General features: G+C 45.9%; 1 protein-coding gene across 1 annotated transcript in view; it reads right to left on the bottom strand.

Annotated features, from left to right (window-relative positions):
• TECTA (tectorin alpha) overlaps window positions 1–22198 on the bottom strand; it is an 83678-nt gene that overhangs the window by 20130 nt on the left and 41350 nt on the right. The window contains 3 exon segments of the mRNA XM_061440618.1: window positions 923–1306; window positions 5470–5669; window positions 15833–16394. Coding sequence (XP_061296602.1) covers window positions 923–1306; window positions 5470–5669; window positions 15833–16394 — 1146 coding nt within the window.

Below are 22198 nucleotides of genomic sequence, written 5' to 3'. Positions count from 1 at the left end.
GGGCGCTCTCATAGTGAGGGACGATCCCTCCCACCCATTTTTATTTAGGTAGCTGTGTTTACAGGCAAAGACTTGCTGTCTTTCATTTTCTAGAAAGGATGGCAGAGATGAAAGAGTCGGTCTTCTTTCAGGTGGCAGAGCCAAGAATAATTTCAAGCTCTTATAAACAAATGAGAATCTTTTTGGAAATTAATTATGAGTAAAAGCTGACTTATCTACCATTACCTGAAGTTTTTTTTTTTTTTTTAGATTTTTTTTTTTTGATGCAGACCATTTTTAAAGCCTTTATTGAATTCTTTACATTATTGCTCCCATTTTATGTTTTGGTTTTTTGGCTGTGTGGCATGTGGGATCTTAACCCCTGGCCAGGGATTGAACCTACACCCCCTGCATCAGAAGGCGAAGTCCCAACCACTGGACCACCAGGGAAGTCCCTCACCTGAAGTTTTATTAGCATACATGCTGACCTTATGTCCTTGAGATACTGTACCTATCCTGCAAGGCCTTTGGAATCGTATGTGCTAAGTCATTTCAGTTGTGTCCAACTCTCTGTGACCCTATGGACCGTGGCCTGCCAGGCTCCTCTGTCCATGGGATTCTCCAGGCAAGAATACTGGAGTGGGTTGCCTTGCTTTCCTCCAGGGGATCTTCCCTACCCTGGAATTGAACCCACATCTCTTATGTCTTCTGCACTGGCAGGTGGATTCTTTACCACTAGTAAGCGAAAGACTAAATGGGGCTCTTGCTTATGCCTGTAGAATCTTTACACTTTCAATTCTCTAAAACCTGGTTATCTGTGTATGGTATGTGTGAAACAGCCAGTTAAACTCATTATCCGGGAAAACCACAGTAAACAGCCCTCTAGATAGGCCCTCGTTCCAGGGCACATTTCTTAAGAATCAAGGACAGGCTCGTCCGTCACCTTGACTGTGTTCCGGTCGTTGATGAGAATTTGCTCTTCGTTAATGTAGAAATAGACGGGCGAAATGATGGTGAGATTGGGGGCCGACCACTTGTCGAAGTTGATGATGAGCTGGAAGGAGATGTCGGGGAGCTTGTGGCAGATAGTGGAGAGCACGAAGGCGCAGTTGGCTGGGAAGCGGAGGAAGGCGCCGTCGAAGGTGCGGAAGACGCCGCCTCCGGCCGCCAGGCAGTAGGTGGTCTTGGTGCTGAAGCAGCCGCGCACCCCGTTGCGCAGCGCGCACTCCTCGTCCGACTTGCACTGGCGCGGGTCGCACTGGATTAGGTTGCGCCGGAAACAGCGGCACCGCCGCGTGCAGTCGCTGTTCCAGAACAGCTGCTTGGGCTGGAAGAGAGGCGCCCTTTGCATGAAACTCTGGTGGTGGTCAAGGTTGGGGACCCCAAAGCCCAGTCCACCTGGACCCTTTCCGGGCTGGGCTGGCCTATCAGTAACGGGGCTGGAATTTGCAACAAGGGAGGCTGGTTCAAGTCAAACAGTACCTGCCTTCCGGGTACCTCAGATGCCAAACAATATGTTACCTGGTCTCTACTGGTTTCAATCAAGAATCTGGGGATCTTCACAGTGGGTTGTAGAGCTAATCACAGCCAACTAACTAGAATGGGAAGCAGGTCAAGGAACTAGGCGAAGTGGAAAATACTTGGTAGGGAATTCATCTAACAAGTATCAGCTCTACTTGAAGGAACAAATTTAAATTCACTCTATAATGATAAACCCCACCCTTCAATTTTAACTAGGCTAAAGAAAGAGAGAACCAATTCCTATGCTGAGCCATTTTTGTCACCTTAAAAAATGCACAATGTGAGAGTTGCAAGTTAAGTTTTATTTGGGGCAAAATAAGGGCTATAGCTCAGGAGACAGCATTTCAGATAGCTCTGAGAAACTGCTCCAAAGAGGCAAGCGGGAGGGTATGTATGTGATTTTGGTGAAGGGAGAATATATGCAATCAAGTACTTATTTTTTGCAGAAGGTTTCTGCTAGCCATGAGGAGCAGTCATGACCGTGAAGGATTTTTAGTGCTTTTTTAGATATAAGGAGCTACAAGAATTGGGCACATAAAATCGGCTCCTAAAAATACCTATTTGAAGACCTATCCTTCCAGTTTTTCCCAGAGCACAGAATGCCTGATTTCTGCTCTTCACCCTGAACTCTTTTCAGGGAATGTTGAAAAATAAGCAGCTGAAGCAGCACATGTTTTAATCCCTGTAGAGGTAGATGGCAAGTGCCAATGGCAAGTGCCAATTTGTAGCTGACAGTTTCAACATTTCACAATACTCACTGTTCCAAACTTCTTTCCTTGTAAATAATCTAATTTACTTCTGTTGCAGATACCTCTATTTCTATATCCTCAAGCAAGAAATCTAAGCAACAGTTAGGGTCCATGAAGGGAAAACTTTGGGATCAGACCACCTGGGTTTCGATCCCAGCTCTGCCACCCTACTCATGCCACCCTGAGAGGCTCTGCCAGCTTCCCAGAGTGTTGGTTTGCTTTCTCTAAATTGAAGTTAGTAATAATGTCTTGCAAGGCAGTTGTGAAGATTAAATTCAATAAGATGTGTGATGCATATTTCCCAGCTAAGAGTAGGTACTCAATAAATAATAGCTGCTGTTATTACCAGAGAAGAACCACTCATCCTCTTTCAGATAGTGGGGAATTATAAAAATTTATATTAAATACCTGCAACGAAGTGTATCATCAATTGGTGGCAGCTATTATTTTTCACTCTTTCTACAATCTGTAGACACAGCTATACTTGTAGAGTCTGTGCTCTTGATCTCGTACCTGTTCTAGACTAAGAATTCCAGGGAACTGTTTGAAATTGGTCATGACTGTTCAAGTGGAGTGTGGTCCCAATGAATGGTTTACTTCATAGAGATGAGGGCACTCAAGGCATTAATTCAATTTTCTAAAACAGTGCTTTCCAGAGAAGATGTTTTAATGGCACAAGAAGGGCCTGTTCTACTGTCTGGTCACAATTTTCTGCATTAACGATAGACTTATCAAAACCCTGGATATCAAATAGAGACCTGACTTAGATCCAAGGGTAAGTAAGAAGAGGGTGAGATCTTCCAGGAAGAGTTTTCTCAAGAAAACCATTCCTGATTCTTTCACCCCTAAAATGGAGTATGAGTAGTTTCTGGAACCTCTTTCCAGACCCGTGAAATATTCTGGGTGCCAGCAGCTTCACAAATTGGCTTCCTTTCTCTTATCAGATTTGCAGAATAATTGAGTGGATGGTCTGGCCTCTCTCAGATAAGAAGTCAGACATTGCATGGGTGGAGAGAGAAAAATAACCTGATGTATGTGGATATGATCAAGGGTCCATAACTCATCCTACAGGAGAACTTGATCAAGAAAGTAGCATCCCAGTAAAGAGACTGGCCCAGTGCTGCCTGCTCAACCTTAATTAGACCTGATGAGGACAGCCGGGTAATTACCCTACATGCTAATGGCTAGATGTGTTCTCTTTTTATTTCCAAAGAAATCTGTCGTATAAACAAGCCTCCAAGCTTGCTTGAACAGTGGCAAGTAGGTGTGGATTATTTGTTCTGTGAATTTGTTACTTCCCAGATATAAGCTGTTGTCAAAACCCACTGACTTTCTGATGAAAAGTGGATACTAATGTTGAGAGTGCTAATAGCTGCCGAGAGCTGTATTGTGCTTTTCCTGAGAGCTCCAAGGGCTTTTATATGCATCATTTCATTAACACGCCTGGATTTTTTTAATTTATAAAATGCCTCTTAAGAGAATTAACAAAACAATAAGCAGCTACCAATTATTGACCTGCTAGGTGCCAGGTACTAAGGCACCTGCATAGATTACACAACGCCCATATGAGTTGGTATGTTTTGGAGATAAGGTCACAGAAGCTCAGAGAAATAGCACAGTTTGTTCAGTGTCACATCACCAGTGTTGGTTCAGCTAGGATCAAGCCCAAATCTCAATCCATTATGTCACAGACACTCAGGATCTCTGTTGAGGGAAGCATGACACACTTGATAAGTGGATACATTTCAGTAAATCTCTGGACAGGGGAGCAGAGATTGAAATAGCGTTTTTCAGTTTTGAGCCTGGTTATCTCTTCTCCCAGGTTGTAGGAAAATGGAATCTATTATTATTTTCTCCCACATGTTTTGCCTCTTCCTTTCAAATAATCAATATCTCTAAGAGCTAACTTCAAAACTCACCTCTGCCAAGAAGCCTTCTTTGATCAATTCTGCTATTTTACTCTACTTTCCCCCATCTTTCTAATACAACATTTATACAAATTTCCCACTGAAAATGAGACTGAAGGTAACAGCCATATTCATCTCTTTCTATTTCTTCTCAAAGTAAAGTAACTTAGTTGTTCTTGAACAAGAACAATATTTCTTTACAGAAAGAAAGCAGTGTTTCTTTTTTGCCTAGTTTATTTTCAATTTAGACACTTCAATTAGTTTTTTTTTTAATGCTTCGATTCTTTTTCATTTTAAAATTGATTAGTTCTGTAGGGTATTATTTTTCACTTGTTGATATGTTATTTTGTAATTGTCCTCTTGTTTTTAAAGTGCATTTTTTTCCCTCTCCTGAATAGATTTTTAAGTTCCTTAAGGCAGGGAACATGCTTTATCATCCCCAACAATACCACTAGCACAGAGATCTGCAAATAGCAGCTATTGCACAGATGCTGTTGTTAACTGTCTACTCACCAATGTCAGGTATTGATATCGTTTAAACAGAATGGGCGAGAGGCAGAACCCAGGGCTAAATAACCTCTCCAGGCAAGATCTTTTTAAGAACACAAAGTATTCCAGCACATAAAGAAAGATTACAGGGTGGAAGTATAAATGATTTTGCATGCTCATATGTTTTACTCAGGGACATCTAAGAAGGGCATGTTCATCAGCTCTATGTGAAGCCCCCAAAGACAGAGAAGCAGAGGGTAGGATGTGGAAAACAGGACATTAAGCAGCCCAGACAGAACTCTCTGGGGACGGTCCTAGAGGGACAAATGACACATGAAGAGATGGCAGCCTTCACTCCCCTTCTCATGGAGCTGCAATAGACAGAAGAGAGAAAGCCACTCCTCCCAGCCTAGAGCTCCATATTTTCCAGTTAAAACTGCCCTTAGCTAAGACAGGTATAAATGTCAGATTCACTGCCTTCCTATTTCCAAACAGCAGCCACGTCAGAAGCTTTCAGACTAAGATTTACAGGAGAGGAAATCAGAAGGGCTTAGAGAAAGGCACGGAGGAGGGAGAGAGGCACACACAATGCTAGCGAGGAGGCAGGTAGAGTGAGACCCAAGCGCATGTCTAAATCCGGAGCCTCATCTGACCTGTCCGTGACCTCTCACCCCCCTCGTCCCCCCTCTCCGCCTCCCTGTGAATCCACAGCACCATCTTATCCTCATCAGAAGGGAAGATGGGTTCACCGTGACCCATCTTCCTCCTAGCGGGGAGAGAACTCCGCTGCCTCTCAAGGAAGAAGGGCGGGCCGGCGCCCCTACCTCGTAGTACTTGCCGTCGGAGTAGCAGCCGCAGCTGTGGGGCAGAATGCAGCTCTTGCCGTTGAGGACGTAGCCGGGGTCGCACTGGCAGCCCTCCACGCAGTAGTGGTTGCAGTCGCTCTTGAGGCGGATGGCGGCGCAGCGGGGCTGGCACACGCTCACGCAGCTCTCGTAGTGGCTGTTGGGAGGGCAGGCGACGGCTGCAAGGGGAGACACGGGTCAGGATAGGCCATCCCCAGGGCTGTCAACGCCTTCCTCCCGGCCTTCCCTCACCCGCTCGGGGAGATGGAGGCCTGGTGCAGAGGAAGCTTTGCCCCCGACCTCCCGCTTTCCTCCCCTCTCTGCTTATGCAACGCCTTTATGGGACTTAGCACTGCAGAAACAATGGACAGCAGAGCAGACGGAGGTTACCCGGCCCCTCACACCTCTTGCCCCTCTCCTCAGCCTTCTTTCCCTGAGGTTCTCTCCAACCTGTTGCCTTAAACCCACTACCCAACACGCATCTTGACTACAGTGATTCACTGGATGGTCTCCCAGGTGTGCCCCACATTCATTCCTGCCTTTAGGTCCCCATCTGGTGTTCATCTCCCTTCCCCACCCACTTCTTCATCCTCCCCGTGTCTCCAAATTTATCTCCCATTTATCATTTTCTTACTGGAGTATAATGGCTTTACCATTTTGTGTTAGCTTCTGCTGGACAATGAAGTGAATCAACTATACCTGTATGTATATCCCTTCCCTCTTGGACCTCCCTCCCACCCCCTTCCCCACCATCCCACCCATCTAGGTCATCACAGAGAACTGAGCTGAGCTCCCTGTACTTTATAGCAAGTTCCCACTACCTGTCTATCTTCCACATGGTGTATGTATGTGTTAGTTACTCAGTCGTGTCAGACTCTTTTTGACCCCGTGGACTGTAGCCTGCCAGGCTCCTCTGTCCGTGGAATTCTCCAGGCCAAGAATACTGGAATGGGTAGCTACTCCCTTCTTCAGGGGATCTTCCAGAACCAGTGATCGAATCCAGGTCTCTTGCATTGCAGGCAGATTCTTTACCATCTGAGCCAGCAGGGCAGCCCTTTACACATGGCAGTGTGGTGTATATATGTCAACCCTATTTTCCCAATTCATCCCACCCACCCCTTTGCTGCAGTGTCCACATGTCCATTTTCTACATATTCATCTCTATTCCTCCCCTGGCAATAGGTTCATCTGTACAATTTTTCTAGACTCCACATAATGTGTTAATATTTTATTTGTTTTACTCTTTTGGCCATGGTCCATGGCATGTGAGAGCTTAGTTCCCTGGCCCAGTATTGGATTGTGTCCCCTGCATTGGCAATATGGAGTCTTAACCACTGGACCACCAAGGGGAGTCCCCAGATCCCTCATTCTTCAAGCCCCAGGTAGAATCCCAACTTATCTGCAAAACTCCCTATTCTTTCACTAGCTCAGAACTTCCAGAACCCTTTTCCAAGCCAATAGTTTTTAACAGTAGGCCCTCGAACCCCTTGATTTCTGAGAAGCCAAACTTACATGGTGTGTGTGCCTGTGTATAGAGACCAATTCATGTCAACTATGTTCTGTGGCTTTTAAATGTATGTAGATGCTTTCCTGGAAGGCAACTGGGGTCCTGCTGAAGGGTGTGGGCTCTGGAATCAGCTCTAAGAGATTGGAGCCATTACCTAATCTCTCTGGGTTTCAGCTCCTTATCTGTATTATGCAGTTACCCAGGGCAGCACTTCATGGCTTTTGGGAGGGAATGAGTGAGTCTGTGTACTTAGAACAGTGCCAAGCACCTAAGTGCTTGGCGTGCTGCAGTCTGTGGGGTTGCAAAGAGTCAGACATGACTTAGCGACGGAACAACAGCAACAACGAGCACCTAAGTGTTCAGCAAGTGGTAGTCAATCATTAAAGACAGGTTTGCTTAAATATTTTACAGAAACTAGTATTTAAGTCAATGTATACAAAAAAGAGCGGTAAAGAACCTGCCTGCCAATGCAGGAGATGTGGGTTTAAACCCTGAGTTGGGAAGATCCCATGGAGAAGGAAACGGCAACCCGCTCCAGTGTTCTTGCCTGGGAAATGTCATGGACAGAGGAGCCTCATGGGCTGCAGTCCATCAGGTCGGAAAAGAATTGACATGACTTATCAACTAAACAACAAAAATAACAATACAAAAAAGTACAACTACTCTTATGTGGGAATTTCTACTCTACATCACTTAGGCTTGAATCATTGTTTTTGCACTGCCGTGTGTATTTTATGTGTTTATAATGATGCTACATCCTTGTACATTTATCCATGCCCTCATGAGTTAATGAATCTCTAAATTCCTGGAAGTGGAATAACTGGGTCAGAGGGTATGTGCATTTAAGCTTTTGATGGATGCAACTGAATTGGCCTTTAAAGAGGCTTTGTCTCTTTATCCTCCTACCAGGGCTATATGAGATTTATTTTTCCCTCATCCTCACTGATTGGTTGTTTATCCCCAAACTTTCTGGTCCTTGGAAAAAACTACATGCTATACCTATAAGGGATCACCATCCAGAATATGAAGGAACTTCTAAAATTCAACAACAACAAAAAAAACAAACAATCTGATACAAAAATGAGAGAGGAATTTGAATAGACCTTTCTGCAAAGAAGATATATGAATGGCCAAGAAGCATGTGAAAATCAACACCACTAATCATCAAGAAAATCAAAACTATAATGTGATATCACCTCATACCCACTAAGATGGCTACTATTAAAAAACACCCAGAAAATAACAAATATTGGTAAAGATGTGGAAAAATTGGAACCCTGTGCCCTGTTGGTAAGAATGTAAAATGGTACAGCTGCTGTGGGAAAGAGTAGGGTGGGTTCTCAAAGAATTGAAAATAGAATTACCCTATGGGCCCAGCAATTCCATTCCTGGGTGTATACTTAAAAACGTGAAAGAAATATCTCTAAGAGATATTTAGACACTGTTGTCATAGCAGCATTCTTCATTACAGCTAAATCATGGGAGCAATACAAGTGTCCACCAATGGATGAATGGATAAGCAAGATGTAGTCTATACATACAATGGAATATCACTTAGCCTGAAAAAGGAAGGAGATTCTGCAACTTGGATGAACCTTGAGACACTATGCTAAGTGAGATAAACCATCCACAAAAAGATGAATACCGTATGATTCCACTTATGTGAGGTGTCTAAAGTAGTTAAGACAGGAAGCAGAACAGTGGTTTCAGGGGACTCTGGAAAGGGAGAGGAGTGGAGAGTTAGTGTTTAATGGGTACAGAGTTTCAGTTGAGCAAAATGAAAAGCATTCTGGAGGTAGAGGATGGTGGTTGCACAACAATATGAATGTACTTAGTGACACTGAACTACACCCTTAAAAATGGTTACAATAGCAATTGTTATGTGTATTTTACCACAATAAGAAATTAATGCTATATCCCTATTTCATTTGCATCCTTTGTGAGACTATTTGTATCTTTTTCCTTTGTTTATAATCTATTTGTATATCTTTTTCTGTGAATTGCCTTTGTTTATAATCTATTTGTATATCTTTTTCTGTGAATTGCCTTTTCACGTCCTTTACACATTTTGTTTGTTGAATTTTTTATTAAATTGTAAAAGCTCTTTGTAAACTGAAAATATATTTTTGTTTGTCACGTGTTAAAATATTTACCAATTGTTTTTTGACTTTGCTGCTTCTTCCTTTTTTTTTTTTGGTACATTGGTTTGTGATCTTGATGATGTTTTTCCCATATGGAAATATAAAAGTTTAAAGTAGTCAAATTTATCATGTTTTCCCTTGTGGTTTTAGGTGTTTTGTTTAGAAAGGCCCTCTTTACTCCTAGATTACAAAAAATATGCCTTTGTTCTCTTTTAGTAGTTTGTTTCGTTTTAAATTTATTTATTTTGGCTGTGCTGGGTCTTCGCTGCTGCATGGGCTTTTCTCTAGTTTTGGAGAGCAGGGGCTACTCACTAGTAGCAGTGCACGCGCTTCTCATTGCAGTGGCTTCTCAGTGCAGAGCACAGGCTCCAGGGTGCATGGGCTTCCGTAGTTGCAGCACATGGGCTCTGTAGCTTTGGCTCACAGGCTCGAGAGCCCAGGCTCAACAACTGTGCACAGGCTTAGTTGCTCCATAGCATGTGGGATCTTCCCAGATCAGGGATCAAACCCATGTCTCCTGCATTGGCAAGTAGATGCTTTACCACTGAACCACCAGGGAAACCCTTCTGGTAGTTTTATGATTTAAATGTTAGTGTTTAATCTTGGCTCTGTCTGGGTTTTATTTTTGAGTGAGGAAATGAAGGAAGGATTTAATTATTTTTCCCCCGATAGTTTGTCCTTTATTGACTAATACACTTTCCCCAGTGATTGGAAACACCAGCTTTACTATATACTAATTTCTCTTTGGTGTTTGGGCCTATTTCTGGACTTTCTCCTCAGTCCACTGGTTGGTTTTTCTGTGCATGTGCCAGTATCGACTTGTCATCTGGCAAATCCCATGGACAAGGTACAGTCCACAGGGTAGAAAAGAGTCGGACACAACTGAAGCGACTGAGCACGCATGCATTGAAACTCTACAATATATTTTAATATCTGGGAAGACATAACTACCAATTTAGAAATGTCTACTGTTGTTTCAAGTATACTGGTCCTATTTGCCCAACAAGGCAACAAACTCCATATTTCATACTTCTGATTTTTTGTGGTCCCCCAAAGAGTGCTGCGGAGAAGGCAATGGCACCCCACTCCAGTACTCTTGCCTGGAAAATCTCCTGAATGGAGGAGCCTGGTGGGCTGCAGTCCATGGGGTCGAGAAGAGTCGGACACGACTGAGCGACTTCACTTTCGCTTCTCACTTTCATGCATTGGAGAAGGAAATGGCAACCCACTCCAGTGTTCTTGCCTGGAGAATCCCAGGGACGGGGGAGCCTGGAGGGCTGCCGTCTCTGGGGTCGCACAGAGTCGGACACGACTGAGGTGACTTAGCAGTAGCAGCAGCAAATAGTGCTGAGAATGTGACAAGTGATTAATAAATACTTGATTCTTTAAAACAATCTTCCAAATTCCTAATTCTGATTTTCTCCACCCAAATGCAGTACGGAGAGCTGAAAGTGATGATGGTTCTACACCTGGATTTCTATTGTGGTCACAAATGTGTCTCTTGCTGTGGCCAGTGGACTGATACGCCTTTGTGCCCTCGGTGGGCAGGATGCGTGGGAAGAGCAATGCAGCAAGGAAATGGAACTGGTAAAAGCTCTGGAGTCAGGCTGACCTGGCTCGAGTCTTGGCCTCTGTGACTAACTAGCAGTGTCACCTTGGGCAGGTTATTTACTCTCTCTAAACCTTGGCTCCTCTGCTTCCTCATCTGTAAAACGGAGATAATAACATCTCCCTCATCAAATATTAATCATTGTTAACATAAAATGAAGTGCAATTTTGTACAGTGCCAGGTGTTTCAATGAAAGTTTCTGTTACTAACAGTAGGAACAGTTGTAGTAGTAACAATAGGAATTTTTAAAGTTATTCAACTACAATTTTTTTTTTTTTGATCGGGCTGGGTCTTTGTTATAGCTCAGGCTCTTCCATGCAGCTTCGCTAGTTATGGTGCAAGGCTTCTAGAGAGTGTGGGCTCAGTAGCTGCAGCACGTGGGCCCAGTTGGCCCTTGGGATGTGGGCTCTTAGTTTCCCTGACAGGGATCAAACCTGTGTCCCATGCCATTGCAAAGTGGATTCTTAACCACTGGACCACCAGGGGAGTCCCTCAATTAGAATTATTGAGTTTGCAGAGAAAGATATAGGAAAACGCCTAATTATCAGACTTTTGACCAAGAGCTTTGAAGTAGCAAAATCTGCCTCTGAAAAAAGAGAAAATGATACTCAACGTTGGCTGATCAGGCACCAGACAGCCTTGTGTATGAGCCGTCATCACATTTAATTCTCACGATGGCCCGCTGAGGTTGGAAGGTGCCTCCCCAGACCTGGTTCTACAGAGCTCTGCATCCTCTGTGGTACCCAGGCGCTCCCGACCCCCCAGGGCTTCCTGGCCTGACCAGATAAGAGGAGCAGCATACCACAGCCAGAGAGCACTGTCTCTGGAGCCACCTTCCAATTTATCCAAGCCAATTTCCTTGGGAAAGTCTCTGAATTACTCTGAGCTTTGGTTTCCTCCTCTAGAAAGTGGGACTATTAATATGGCAGAAACCAACACAATATTGTATAGCAATTATCTTCCAATTAAAAATAAATAAATTTTTTAAAATAGGGCGTACTTTACAGGGTTGCTGTAAAGTTATAGGAGTCAATGACTGAGGACTCAGCACTGAGAAGAGTGCCTGGCACATGGTCAAAGCTAAGTACCTGCAATGAATTTATTATTTTCTTCTCTTACTGTATCCTCACCATCAAGTGCTCTAATTTAAGTTCTCCATTAAAGAATTGAAAGAATGAGAGATGCAGCTGAAAGAATTTTAAGAAGGGGTTCGCAATAAAGACAACTGGCCTCCCCTCCCTGCTCTAAGCCTATTTGTTCAACTTGGGTGAAGGAGTTTTCCAATGCTTTTGCAAAAAGAGTAATTCAGTAATAAATTATCCCATTGATAGGAACAGCCAATATTATTGATAACCAACAGCATCCTACCTTGTTACCAATCAAGCATATATTTAATGGGCAATTCTGGCTTAACCCTTTTTCTCCTGAAAACAGCATTCTCATTTCTCAACATGTGAGTGTTGAAATGGATGAATTCTTAGTGGAAGAGAGGAGTGGGACATGCATGTGTGCTAAATCACTCAGTCATGTCCAACTCTTTGCAACACTATAGACTACAGCCCATCAGGTCTTATGTCCATGGGAATTCTCCAGGCAAGAATACTGGAGTGGGTTGCCCTGTCCTCCTGCAGGGGATCTTCCCGACCCAGGGATCAAACCCATGTCTCATGTCTCCTTCATTGGCAGGCGCGTTCTTTACCACTAGTGCCACCTGGGAAACCCCAGGGAGGGAGACAGGGGGATGCTATTCCTGCCCTCATGTCTCAGAGATTAACACCATGTCAGATTTGGTTGTTGTTTAGTTGCTAAGTTGTGTCCAACTCTTTTGTGACACCATGGACTGTAGCCCACCATGCTCCTCTGTCCATAGAATTTCCCAGGTAAGAATACTAGCGTGAGTTGTCATTTCCTTCTCCAGGGGACCTTCCAACCCAGGGATCAAACCCACATTTCCTGCATTGGCAGGAGACTTCTTTACCACTGAGCCACCAGGCAAGCCCCAAACTTGGTTACAAACAATCATATTCAAGCCAGCCTGTGTTCACTGATCTTTCAGATTGAACGGCTGAGTTAGGACTCAGGCTCCCGCGGCTTTTCTCTGCTTCTGAAATTCAAAATGGAAAACTAAGCTGCCTCCAACTGTGTCCGCACACCCTCCATCTCCACCCACACACCGTCTCTAAAGTGTAATTTTTTTTTTCTCTTATTTTAGCTTTTCTTTTTTGCCAGTCACCACCACCACCTCTTCAGGAGCTTTCTTTTAGATCTTGGCCCCTGTCCTGAAATGCCAAGGTGAGGGAAGGACTATCCCCACTGCGGTGAGCTGGCCTAGGCCTTGCTGGCAGGCAGCGGTCCAGGCAGGGATGGGTCAAGGGTGGTCAGGTCATGGTCAAGGGTGGGCAGGACAGACTCTGCTCTGACTTGTATGGAGCTCCCTGTGACTATGTATAGAGGACGCCACCAGTGTCTGGACAGCACTCTGAGCAGGGGAGAGGAAAGAATGCTGGTTGAGGGGACAGAAGGACAAGAAAAATAGTCTTCATAGCCTTTAGGAATGGTCTCCCTTTTCCAAACCATTTCCCCATCCTGCACCAGTTTCAGCCCTATGGGTCCAAACTCCCTAGAAGAAGGGGACCTTTATCCTCAAAGGTAAGGCCATGAGTGTGTGCTAACTTGCTTCTTTTTCTTTCCCGTGAGTGACAACATTTGACACCCATAATTTCAGGTGAGAGCTCCTGGTATTAGCCTTCTTTAAAAACAATTCTTCACTGCTCATTGCAGCTAGAGGTAATGGATGTGGGCAGACACTATTCTCTGCCCCACATCCCAGCGACACCAGACAAAACGGCGACCACCGCGGCATGGCTACGGGAAAAGAGGGCCGGCTCTGCAGCAGGTCGCAAGAGGCAGCAGGCAGGGTCTCCTTCCTAAAACTCTCTCCCCATCCTGCACCATGTCTAGGCCCCTGGCTTCAGAGGCTGGTCTTCTGATTTAGGGGAAGGTAAGCTCTCTTGTGGGTTTCCCAGTGGTAAAGAATCCGCCTGCCGATGCAAGAGACACAAGTGACTTGGGTTCGATCCCTGGTCAGGAAGATACCTTGGAGGAGGAAATGGCAACTACTCTAGTATTCTTGCCTGGGAAACCCCATGAACAGAGGAGTCTGGAGGGCTATGGTCTGTGGGGTCACAAAGAGTCCAATACGACTGAGCAACTGAGCATGCTGACAACGAAGCACTCTCACCCCAGTGAGCTCCCCTCAGTGGATCCAGAGTAGTTCTGGAGGTTTACCCGCAGTCTGACTTTTTCATAGGCCTACTTATTTCATTAAAGTCACCAGAGGCCCCTACTGGCATTGCTCCCTGTAACCCCTCACTCAGGGACTGAGCCTGGCTGACATGGCATCTTCTCCCTCCCCCTCCCCCCTTCCTCCCACCCTCCCCTCCTAATCTACATGAATCCAATTATGTGGAATGTAAACGAACTGTGTGAGCATTAAACGACAATACTGTTTTTGGTTTTTCATCCAAATCTCCCTTTACCAGGATGAAAAGGGATTTTATTCTCCAGGACCCCTGCTGTATCACTTATTTGGAGCTCTTCGCATTCAGCATTCATTTGTAGCCTTTCTCATACAGTTAGGCCTAAAAGAAATTTGCTGTCGCTAATGAGATTGAGATGGGAAAACAGACCCAGGCAGTTTGGCCAAAGACCAATAGCAGTTTCTCTTCCCCATTTTTTCCTATTGTGATGTGCTAAATGCAGACAAATTATTCCACTATGTAGTGTATGGGCTGAGAGCTGGAGCTTTGAGGCTGGAAGGTCAAACCCTGACTTTGCCACTGAGATTGTAGGACCTTAGGCAAGTTACTTAACTCCTGTGAGTCTCAGTTTCTCCCTGACTAATTGGGTGATTGAGGAGATAATGTTGATAAAGTGTTTAGCACTGGACTTGGCTCAAAGCGAGCCAGGAATGTAACAACACCACCACTTAACATGCATGGAGTGCACTAGGCTTTCAATTATCTAATTTGATCCTCCTGACGTTTCTGTAGCATAAAGAGTGTAGGCAGCAGCATTATTGGGGAGTGGGGGGGACAAATGACCAGGGAGGACAAGTGAAATGCGTCAAGGTCACAACCATCCTTACGGACAGAGCAAGGCAAGAATCCAGGCGCTCTAGTTCTGCTTTTTTCTTTCTTTTTTCATTGACATATAATCGATGTGCAATATTAATGTTAATCTCAGGTGTATCTAATTCTTTTTCCAATGTTTTCAACATTCTGTCCAATGCTTTCAACATTCTGCTATATTTCATCAATGCAAAAACTGATACACGACATGTGTGCGTGCTAAATCGCTTCAGTCGCGTCTGACTCTTTGTGACCTATGAAATGTAGCCCGCCAGGCTCCTCTGTCCACTTCCTGATCCAGGGATTGAAGCTGGGTTTCTTACATGTCCTGCATTGGTAAAGCAGGTTCTTTACCAATAAATGACATATATGAGTCAAATATAAAAATATATTAGGTGAAAGCATATAAATTATCAGTACAGTGATGAGTCAGTGAGGTTCTAGAACTATGAACTAAGCAACCTACTATCTCATTCTCCCCCCACTTATCTTTTGTTAGAATCCTACTGTGTCCTTGCTGAGCCCAAATGTCATGTGGGCTGCTTTCTGCTTTATGTACATTTTGATTCATCTTCAGAGGAATATAAAGGAAGTAAGTGGTATTAATCCCATTTTATAGATAAGAACACAGAGGTTCTTGGAGGTTTGAGCTCTTGCTTCAGATAGCAAACTCAATTCCAAAGGGTAGATCTCCTTACCCCCAAAAAGTGCATATCCTGAGACATCCCTGGTGGTCCAGCAGTTAAGACTCCATGCTTCCACTGCTAGGGGCCTAGGTTCAATTGCTGGGTCAGGGAACTAAGATCCTGCAGGCCACGTGGCACGGCCAAAAACCCCCACCAAAACCGGAGTGCATGTCCTGAAATGGTCCCACTGGATTTGCTCTGACTCCTACTGGGTGACTGGCCCGCCCACACCAATCAAAATGCAAGGAGAGCCCACAGGAAGGACTCACAGCAGGACGTGTAGTTCCTCCAGCCGGTCACCGCGATCCCCTGGGTCTGGCAGGTGCTGGCATAGTTCTGCAGCCAGCTGCAGGCGGTCTGCACAGCGCCCCCATCGATGCAAGAGTCGAAGAGGCAGTTCTTATAGAAGAAAGTGGGGTTGACCTTGCTGTGGCACTTGGTGAAGCCCGCATTCTGGTTGGGGATCAGGCTGCAGAGCTGCTGCACTTTGGAGAAACCTTCCACCTTGGCACAGGATGGGCAGCGGTCACCACAGCCAATCTGGCAGAAGGTGTCCCTCTTCACCCAGCTCTGTCCAAACTCATTGACGCTGGAGGCCAGCAGACCCATGGGCATCTCCAGGTCGTCGTCGGGGTTGCCGTTGTAGCGGCCACACAGGCCGTAGGTGCTGTTCTGCATGCTCCGAGGGACCGTGACGGACAGGAAGGTCTTCCAGTCGTAGACCACCTTTAGCCCAAAGTCAGTTTCCACCACCACGTGGAAACCAAAAGAAAAGATGTTTATCTTCCCTTGTCCCAACTTCAGGGGCAGATAGAGCCGTTCATTGTTGACCTGCAAGAGGAAGCAGGTTGACATAGACAAATCCAGGTGACCCAGACATTCCCCTACCCCGCCCGCCACCGCTCTTTTAATGATTAGTCTCTGAGAGGCAGCCCCAGAGGGGGGTGGAAGCAGGTTGAATCCAATCTTTGTATTTAGTGTCGTTTCTGTCACTCAACTATTATTATTAGGATTTGAACAGACTTAAATGACTATCCTTTGTACATTAATACACCTATTTATTTCAGTGCCTTCTGTTTATAGCGTTATTTCCCCCAGGAGTTCAAATTGTTTTCTCCAAGGTAATGAGAGGGTAATAAGAATTCAATTAAAGTTTAGACTAAAATATCCAAACCTAGAACTCTTATGTTGCTATTTCCAGCTCTTCCATGGATTTATCTTAGACAAGCCTCAATTTATTAAATCCTTCAGGATCTTCTTTTTCCTGAAGAATGACTTGACTTCGCTGGTCCCTCTGCCAAGGATGCTATTCTTTACCCATCAACATCCTTCTCATCCCCCAGACCCTGCTCAAATGCCAGCTCTTCTATAAGGCAAGATTTTTGGAGCCTGTGGTCAGAATGAATCACTCCCTCGTCTGGGCAACCAGAACAAGTTATTTATACTTCTCTCCTGTTCTTCTGCACCTTTGGCCAAGATCAGGCACGCGTACCTGTTACTGAAGCGCATATGACATCAGCCTCATATTACAGCTGGCTGTCTACACCTCTGTCTCATCTACAGGATTAGGAGCGACTTGAGAGGAGGGACCACACTTTATTGATCTATGCATCCACCTCCCACCTCGTTCCCCGCTGGGCGCCCACCACAATGCCTCACGTGGAGAGGGTACTTGACACATGTTTCCTCCTGTATATTTTAAGTTGAGAAAACACGGAAATCTCTGAGCTTCAAACTCCAGAACGGTATGGCCCTTGCACCACTTTGATTCAGATCAGTCAAATCCTGCAGCTTGTGGCTGGGTGAGTGCATGCTGGAAAACAAAGACTGTTGTGAGGGCTAAGAGAGAGCTGATCTTCCTGGTGGAGAGGAAGGTGGCTGCCCTTTGGGGTGGTCTGAGGTTGCTCTCTGACCGGAAATACCTCCCCTTCTGACCTCCTTAATCTCTTTCTCATCTGACACTCCCACCCCCAGCCCAAGCACCTTAATTCAGACTCTCATCACCTTCCAACCTTCCACCTCGACTCTTAAACACACCCGCTACTCCTCTCCCTGCCCTGGTCCTCCCCTCTCCTTCATTCACTCTTCACTGCCTCTCCAATATTTTTTAATGCAATTAATACTTAAAACCCTCTCTGCAGTGTGAATGAAATGGGGGATACGCTTAGCACATCCGACAGGGCTCTCCAGGAGCTGGCCCTGCCTCTCAGGCCCAACACACTCATTTTCTGCACCCCAGCCACACCCAGCACTTCACTGCTCCCCAAACAGACTGAGTTGCACCACTCCACATGCTACTCCCTTTGCTGTGAGTGTGGTGGTGCTTTCTGGGTCCCTCCAGGGGACCCATTCTCAGCAGTTGTGAATGTGGGCTAGTGATAACTCACAGTTGGTCTTGGCCACAGGGAAGCCAGCTGGCCCAGGAGGTTATGACCTCCTATTCCAGCCCTGACCTCACCCTAAGGGCAGCCATTGGTCAATGACTGACCAACACAGGGGATCGATTCTGTGACCAACACAGGGGACCGATTCTGTGTGTGGGTCACGCACCAGAGTTTCCGGTGACTGTAACTAGTGTCCAGCTTAGACCACATCCTCTCTGAGCTCCCTGCTCCTGGTGTTTCCCGCATTTCCAGGCACCGCTTTCTCAGACTCTGCCTCTAGGCGATCAAACCTGAGACAGCACTGATGCTCCTCGCCCATCCCCCATTCTCTGGGGCAATATTCACCCTTCAAATTTCAACTCAGTTATCTCCTTGTCTGTGAATATTTGTCCAGGCAGGACTCACTCACTCATCCAGTAGGCATCAGTCTGGCACTACTGTGCACCAGCCACCGTGCTAAATGCTAGGATAAAGCACAAGGCTCTTTCCCTAGGAGCTCACAGGCATGTGGTCAAGACAAGTACATAAGCAGGTCTGATTGTCTGATGAAAGTTAACAGTAGAGATAAATAGATGCACAGGAACCAGACTCAGCCTGGGAACAGAATCAAGGATACCTACAGAAGATGGTGCCCACACCCAGCTCTGAATGGTGAGTAGTGCTGGCCAGTCAAGACAAGTGAAGAGTTTGGGATTAAAATATACACATACTAGATAACTAGTTAGGATCTACTGTTTAGCACAGGGAACTCTACTCAATATTCTGTAATGGCCTATATGGGAAAAGAATTTACAAAAGAGTGGATATATGTACATGTATAACTGAGCCACTTTGCTGTGCACCTGAAGCTAACACCATTGTAAATCAACTATACCCCAATAAAATTTTTAAAAAATACTACTATAGATAAAATAGCTAACCAACAAGAATCTACTTGTATCACAGAGAATTATACTCAATATTCTATAATATACAGAATAACCATACTCAATATTCTATAATGGAAGAGAATGTAAGAAATATATATGTGTGTGTATATCTCTATATACACATGTATGTATAACTGAATCACTTCACTATATACCTAAAACTATCAGAGAAGGCAATGGCACCCCACTCCAGTACTCTTGCCTGGAAAATCCCATGGACAGAGGAGCCTGGTAGGCTGCAGTCCATGGAGTCGCTAAGAGTCGGATATGACTGAGCAACCTCACTTTCACTTTTCACTTTCATGCATTGGAGAAGGAAATAGCAACCCACTCCAATGTTCTTGCCTGGAGAATCCCAGGGACGGGGGAGCCTGGTGGGCTGCTGTCTATGGGGTCTCACAGAGTCAGACACGACTGAAGTGACTTAGCAGCAGAAACACAACATTATAAGTCAACTACATTTCAATAAAAATTAAAAGCAGAACAAAACAACAAAAAAGAAGGAATGAAAGTGAAGAAAAGGGAATCCCAAGAAGAGAGCATAGCCCACGTCAAAGCCAAGAGGAGAGAAACAACCTCATAAATATGAGAAATTACAGCAATATAATGATGTTGGAGCACAAAATGTGACCTTGGGAATGATGGGAGATGAAGATGGAGAGATGGGAGGTTCCTGGACCATGGGGGGCCACGTATGTAATGTCCCATGAGATCAAACTTGAAAGGGACTCATTTTGCAAAAAACTCACCAGTGATCTTAGTAAAAGAACTTCAGTAGCATGATGAAACCAGAGGTTAGACTGGAGAAGTTAAACAGCAGACAGGGGATGTGGAAGCAGAGATGACTCCAGGAGTTTGGTAAGAAAAGGGAGCAGAGGGATTAGATAGAAGAGGGATTGGGTTGAACTGGGGTCAAGGTTTGTCTTAGAATAAATACGTTTATAGGTTGAAGAGAAGGACCTAAGACACAGGAGAGGGAGGAGATGACAAATGGGCAAGAGCCTGAGAAGGCAAGATAGAGATGGTGCAGGTGGGTAGTGGCCATGGAGTGGGAAGAGATGCCTCATTCTCTGGAACAAGGAGAGGAGGTGAAGATGACGTGGTGATGGGTCATTTTGGTGACAGGGTGGAGGAGGGAAGTGGAGGAGGGAGATCACATCTGGCAGGCACAATTCTCTCAATAAGAAGGCCCAGAGCTCAAGTGACATAGGTTCCATGTAGACCCATAATACAGGTGCTCAAGGTCACTGAGACACGGAGGCTGAAGGGCCTCCCACCAGCCTTGACAACACATGTGAATAAATGAAAGGCTGTGCACCAAATGGCTCACGTGCGCCGGCTGGCGTTTCTCCACATTCTCTGCTCCTGGCTACTGGATGTCAAGCAGGAGGCGACACCTTGGGGAGGTCTCGTACCTGGATTACAACTGAGAGGCTTCGAGAACCTGGGAAAGCAAAGCCTCAACATAAACAGGCCGGCTTGGCCTCTCCCATCTCCGAAGCCCCGGGAATCCCGCCTCCATCCCTACATCCCTGCCCTGTCTGCCCTTGCGAGTGAGAATGGAGGGAAGGTGGGAGGCCGAGGAAGGAAGGGGTCAGTAAGGAAGCGGTGCCTGATGGATGGAGGACGTGGGCACAGAGGAGGAAGAGGAGGACACAGGGATCAGTGTGGGGCTATTTGTTTCTAATCTGAGTATCGGAAATAAGGCCACAAACTTGCTTTTCAGTGGAGAGCTTTCCTTTAAATAGATGGCCCAGACCTGCTGCCGCCTCTTCAGCTGTTCTGAGGTCCCCTCACAGCCCCCCACCTTGCTGCCCCTCTGGGTCTCCACGGACGATTCCTGGTCCTCCTTCTGGGCCTGGCCAATGGACACCTTCAGGGCTCAGCTCCGGGTCATCTCTTCCAGAAAGCCTTCCTTCTCCACCCCGAGGTAGCTCAGGCAACCTGTTCTCTCATGACACCCACCTTCCGCCCACACATCACATTTTTCTGGGATTTCCCATCATGTTAAAGTTACCTGTGAACACATCTGTCTCACCTACCAGACCCTGAGTTCCCTTAGCACAGGAGCCCTGTTTGACTCGTGTTTCTACCCTCAGGGTTTGGCACAGGACAGACATCAATACAAGCCTGTCAAACACAACTGAGCCAGAGTGATGTTCAAAGGTCCTCTCTTCTCTGCTGCCCATAGGATGAGCAGTCAGTGATGAAGACACTGGCTGTGAGGCTCCTGAAAGCCTTCCCCTCAGCCTGGACCACTCAGGACCTGGCTGTGTTGAGCCTAGGGGAGACGGAGGACAGGGGCCATCTCTGTGGAGCTCAGGCTGTGGATGGCTGATGCTTGGGCTGTGCAATGCCTGGGAGAGGCTCCCCTCTCCTGCTCACCCCACACCCTGCCTGGTACACACACAGCATGTTTATTTCTAGTTTTCCTTGGCTTAGTGGATTTCCCCATATCCTCAGTACTGCAGGGAAGGAGAGTCACAGAGGGACCTGGCGTCCCAAGGAGTCCCCTCCAGGTCCCCTCTGGTTTTGTGTGACCAGCAGTGACCCGGCTCTGTTGCTGTGTTTTGCTCGGCGCTTGACTGTGCGCTGTCATTATGATGGCCGTTATTCTTCTCAGGGAGAGATGGTGACTAATAATAACATCATGGGAAAAACAAATGCAAATCATTGAACAAGCAGATCCTGTAGTGCATGTTAATAATTCAAAGTAAATGCTAAATCCCCCAGGCCCCCAAAGGAAAGAACCTTCAAGCATCCTGAACTTGGTCTTCCTGTCAGAGATTGGAAAGCTATATACTCTGTTCCCAGCTTGGGCATCTTAGGATATCCAGGGACATAGAAAGGCAGGCCGTGGAAAGTGTCCCCTCACCCCGTTAATCAATTCCTCCTTGCTGCCCATGACTTTCTAATTAGTCCCTGTTGTAGACTGAGTTGTGTCCCCCCAAAAGATACACTGAAGTCTTAACCCCCAGGACGTGTGAATGTGGTCTTGCTCGGAAATAGGGTCTTTGCAGATCTTAATTAAGTTAAGATCAGATCACGCTGTGAAAGGGTGGACCCTAAATCCAACGACGAGTGGTCTTAAAAGGAGAGAGATTTGGCGCAGGGGGAAGAAGGTCATGAAAAGATGGAGGCAGAGACTGGAGGTATGAGGCCCCAAGGCAAAGGTCACCTACAACCACCAGAAGCTGGGAGAAAGCCTGGAATAGATGCTTTCCTAGGACCCCAGAGGGACAATGGCCCTACCAACACCTTGATTTCAGACTCCTGGCCTCCAGAGCTGTAAGAGAGTAAGTTTCCACTGTTTTAGGCCACC

Source organism: Bos javanicus, chromosome 15 (assembly GCF_032452875.1).
Source record: "Bos javanicus breed banteng chromosome 15, ARS-OSU_banteng_1.0, whole genome shotgun sequence".
Lineage (NCBI taxonomy): Eukaryota > Metazoa > Chordata > Mammalia > Artiodactyla > Bovidae > Bos > Bos javanicus.
This window is presented reverse-complemented; position numbering and strand designations above follow the sequence as displayed.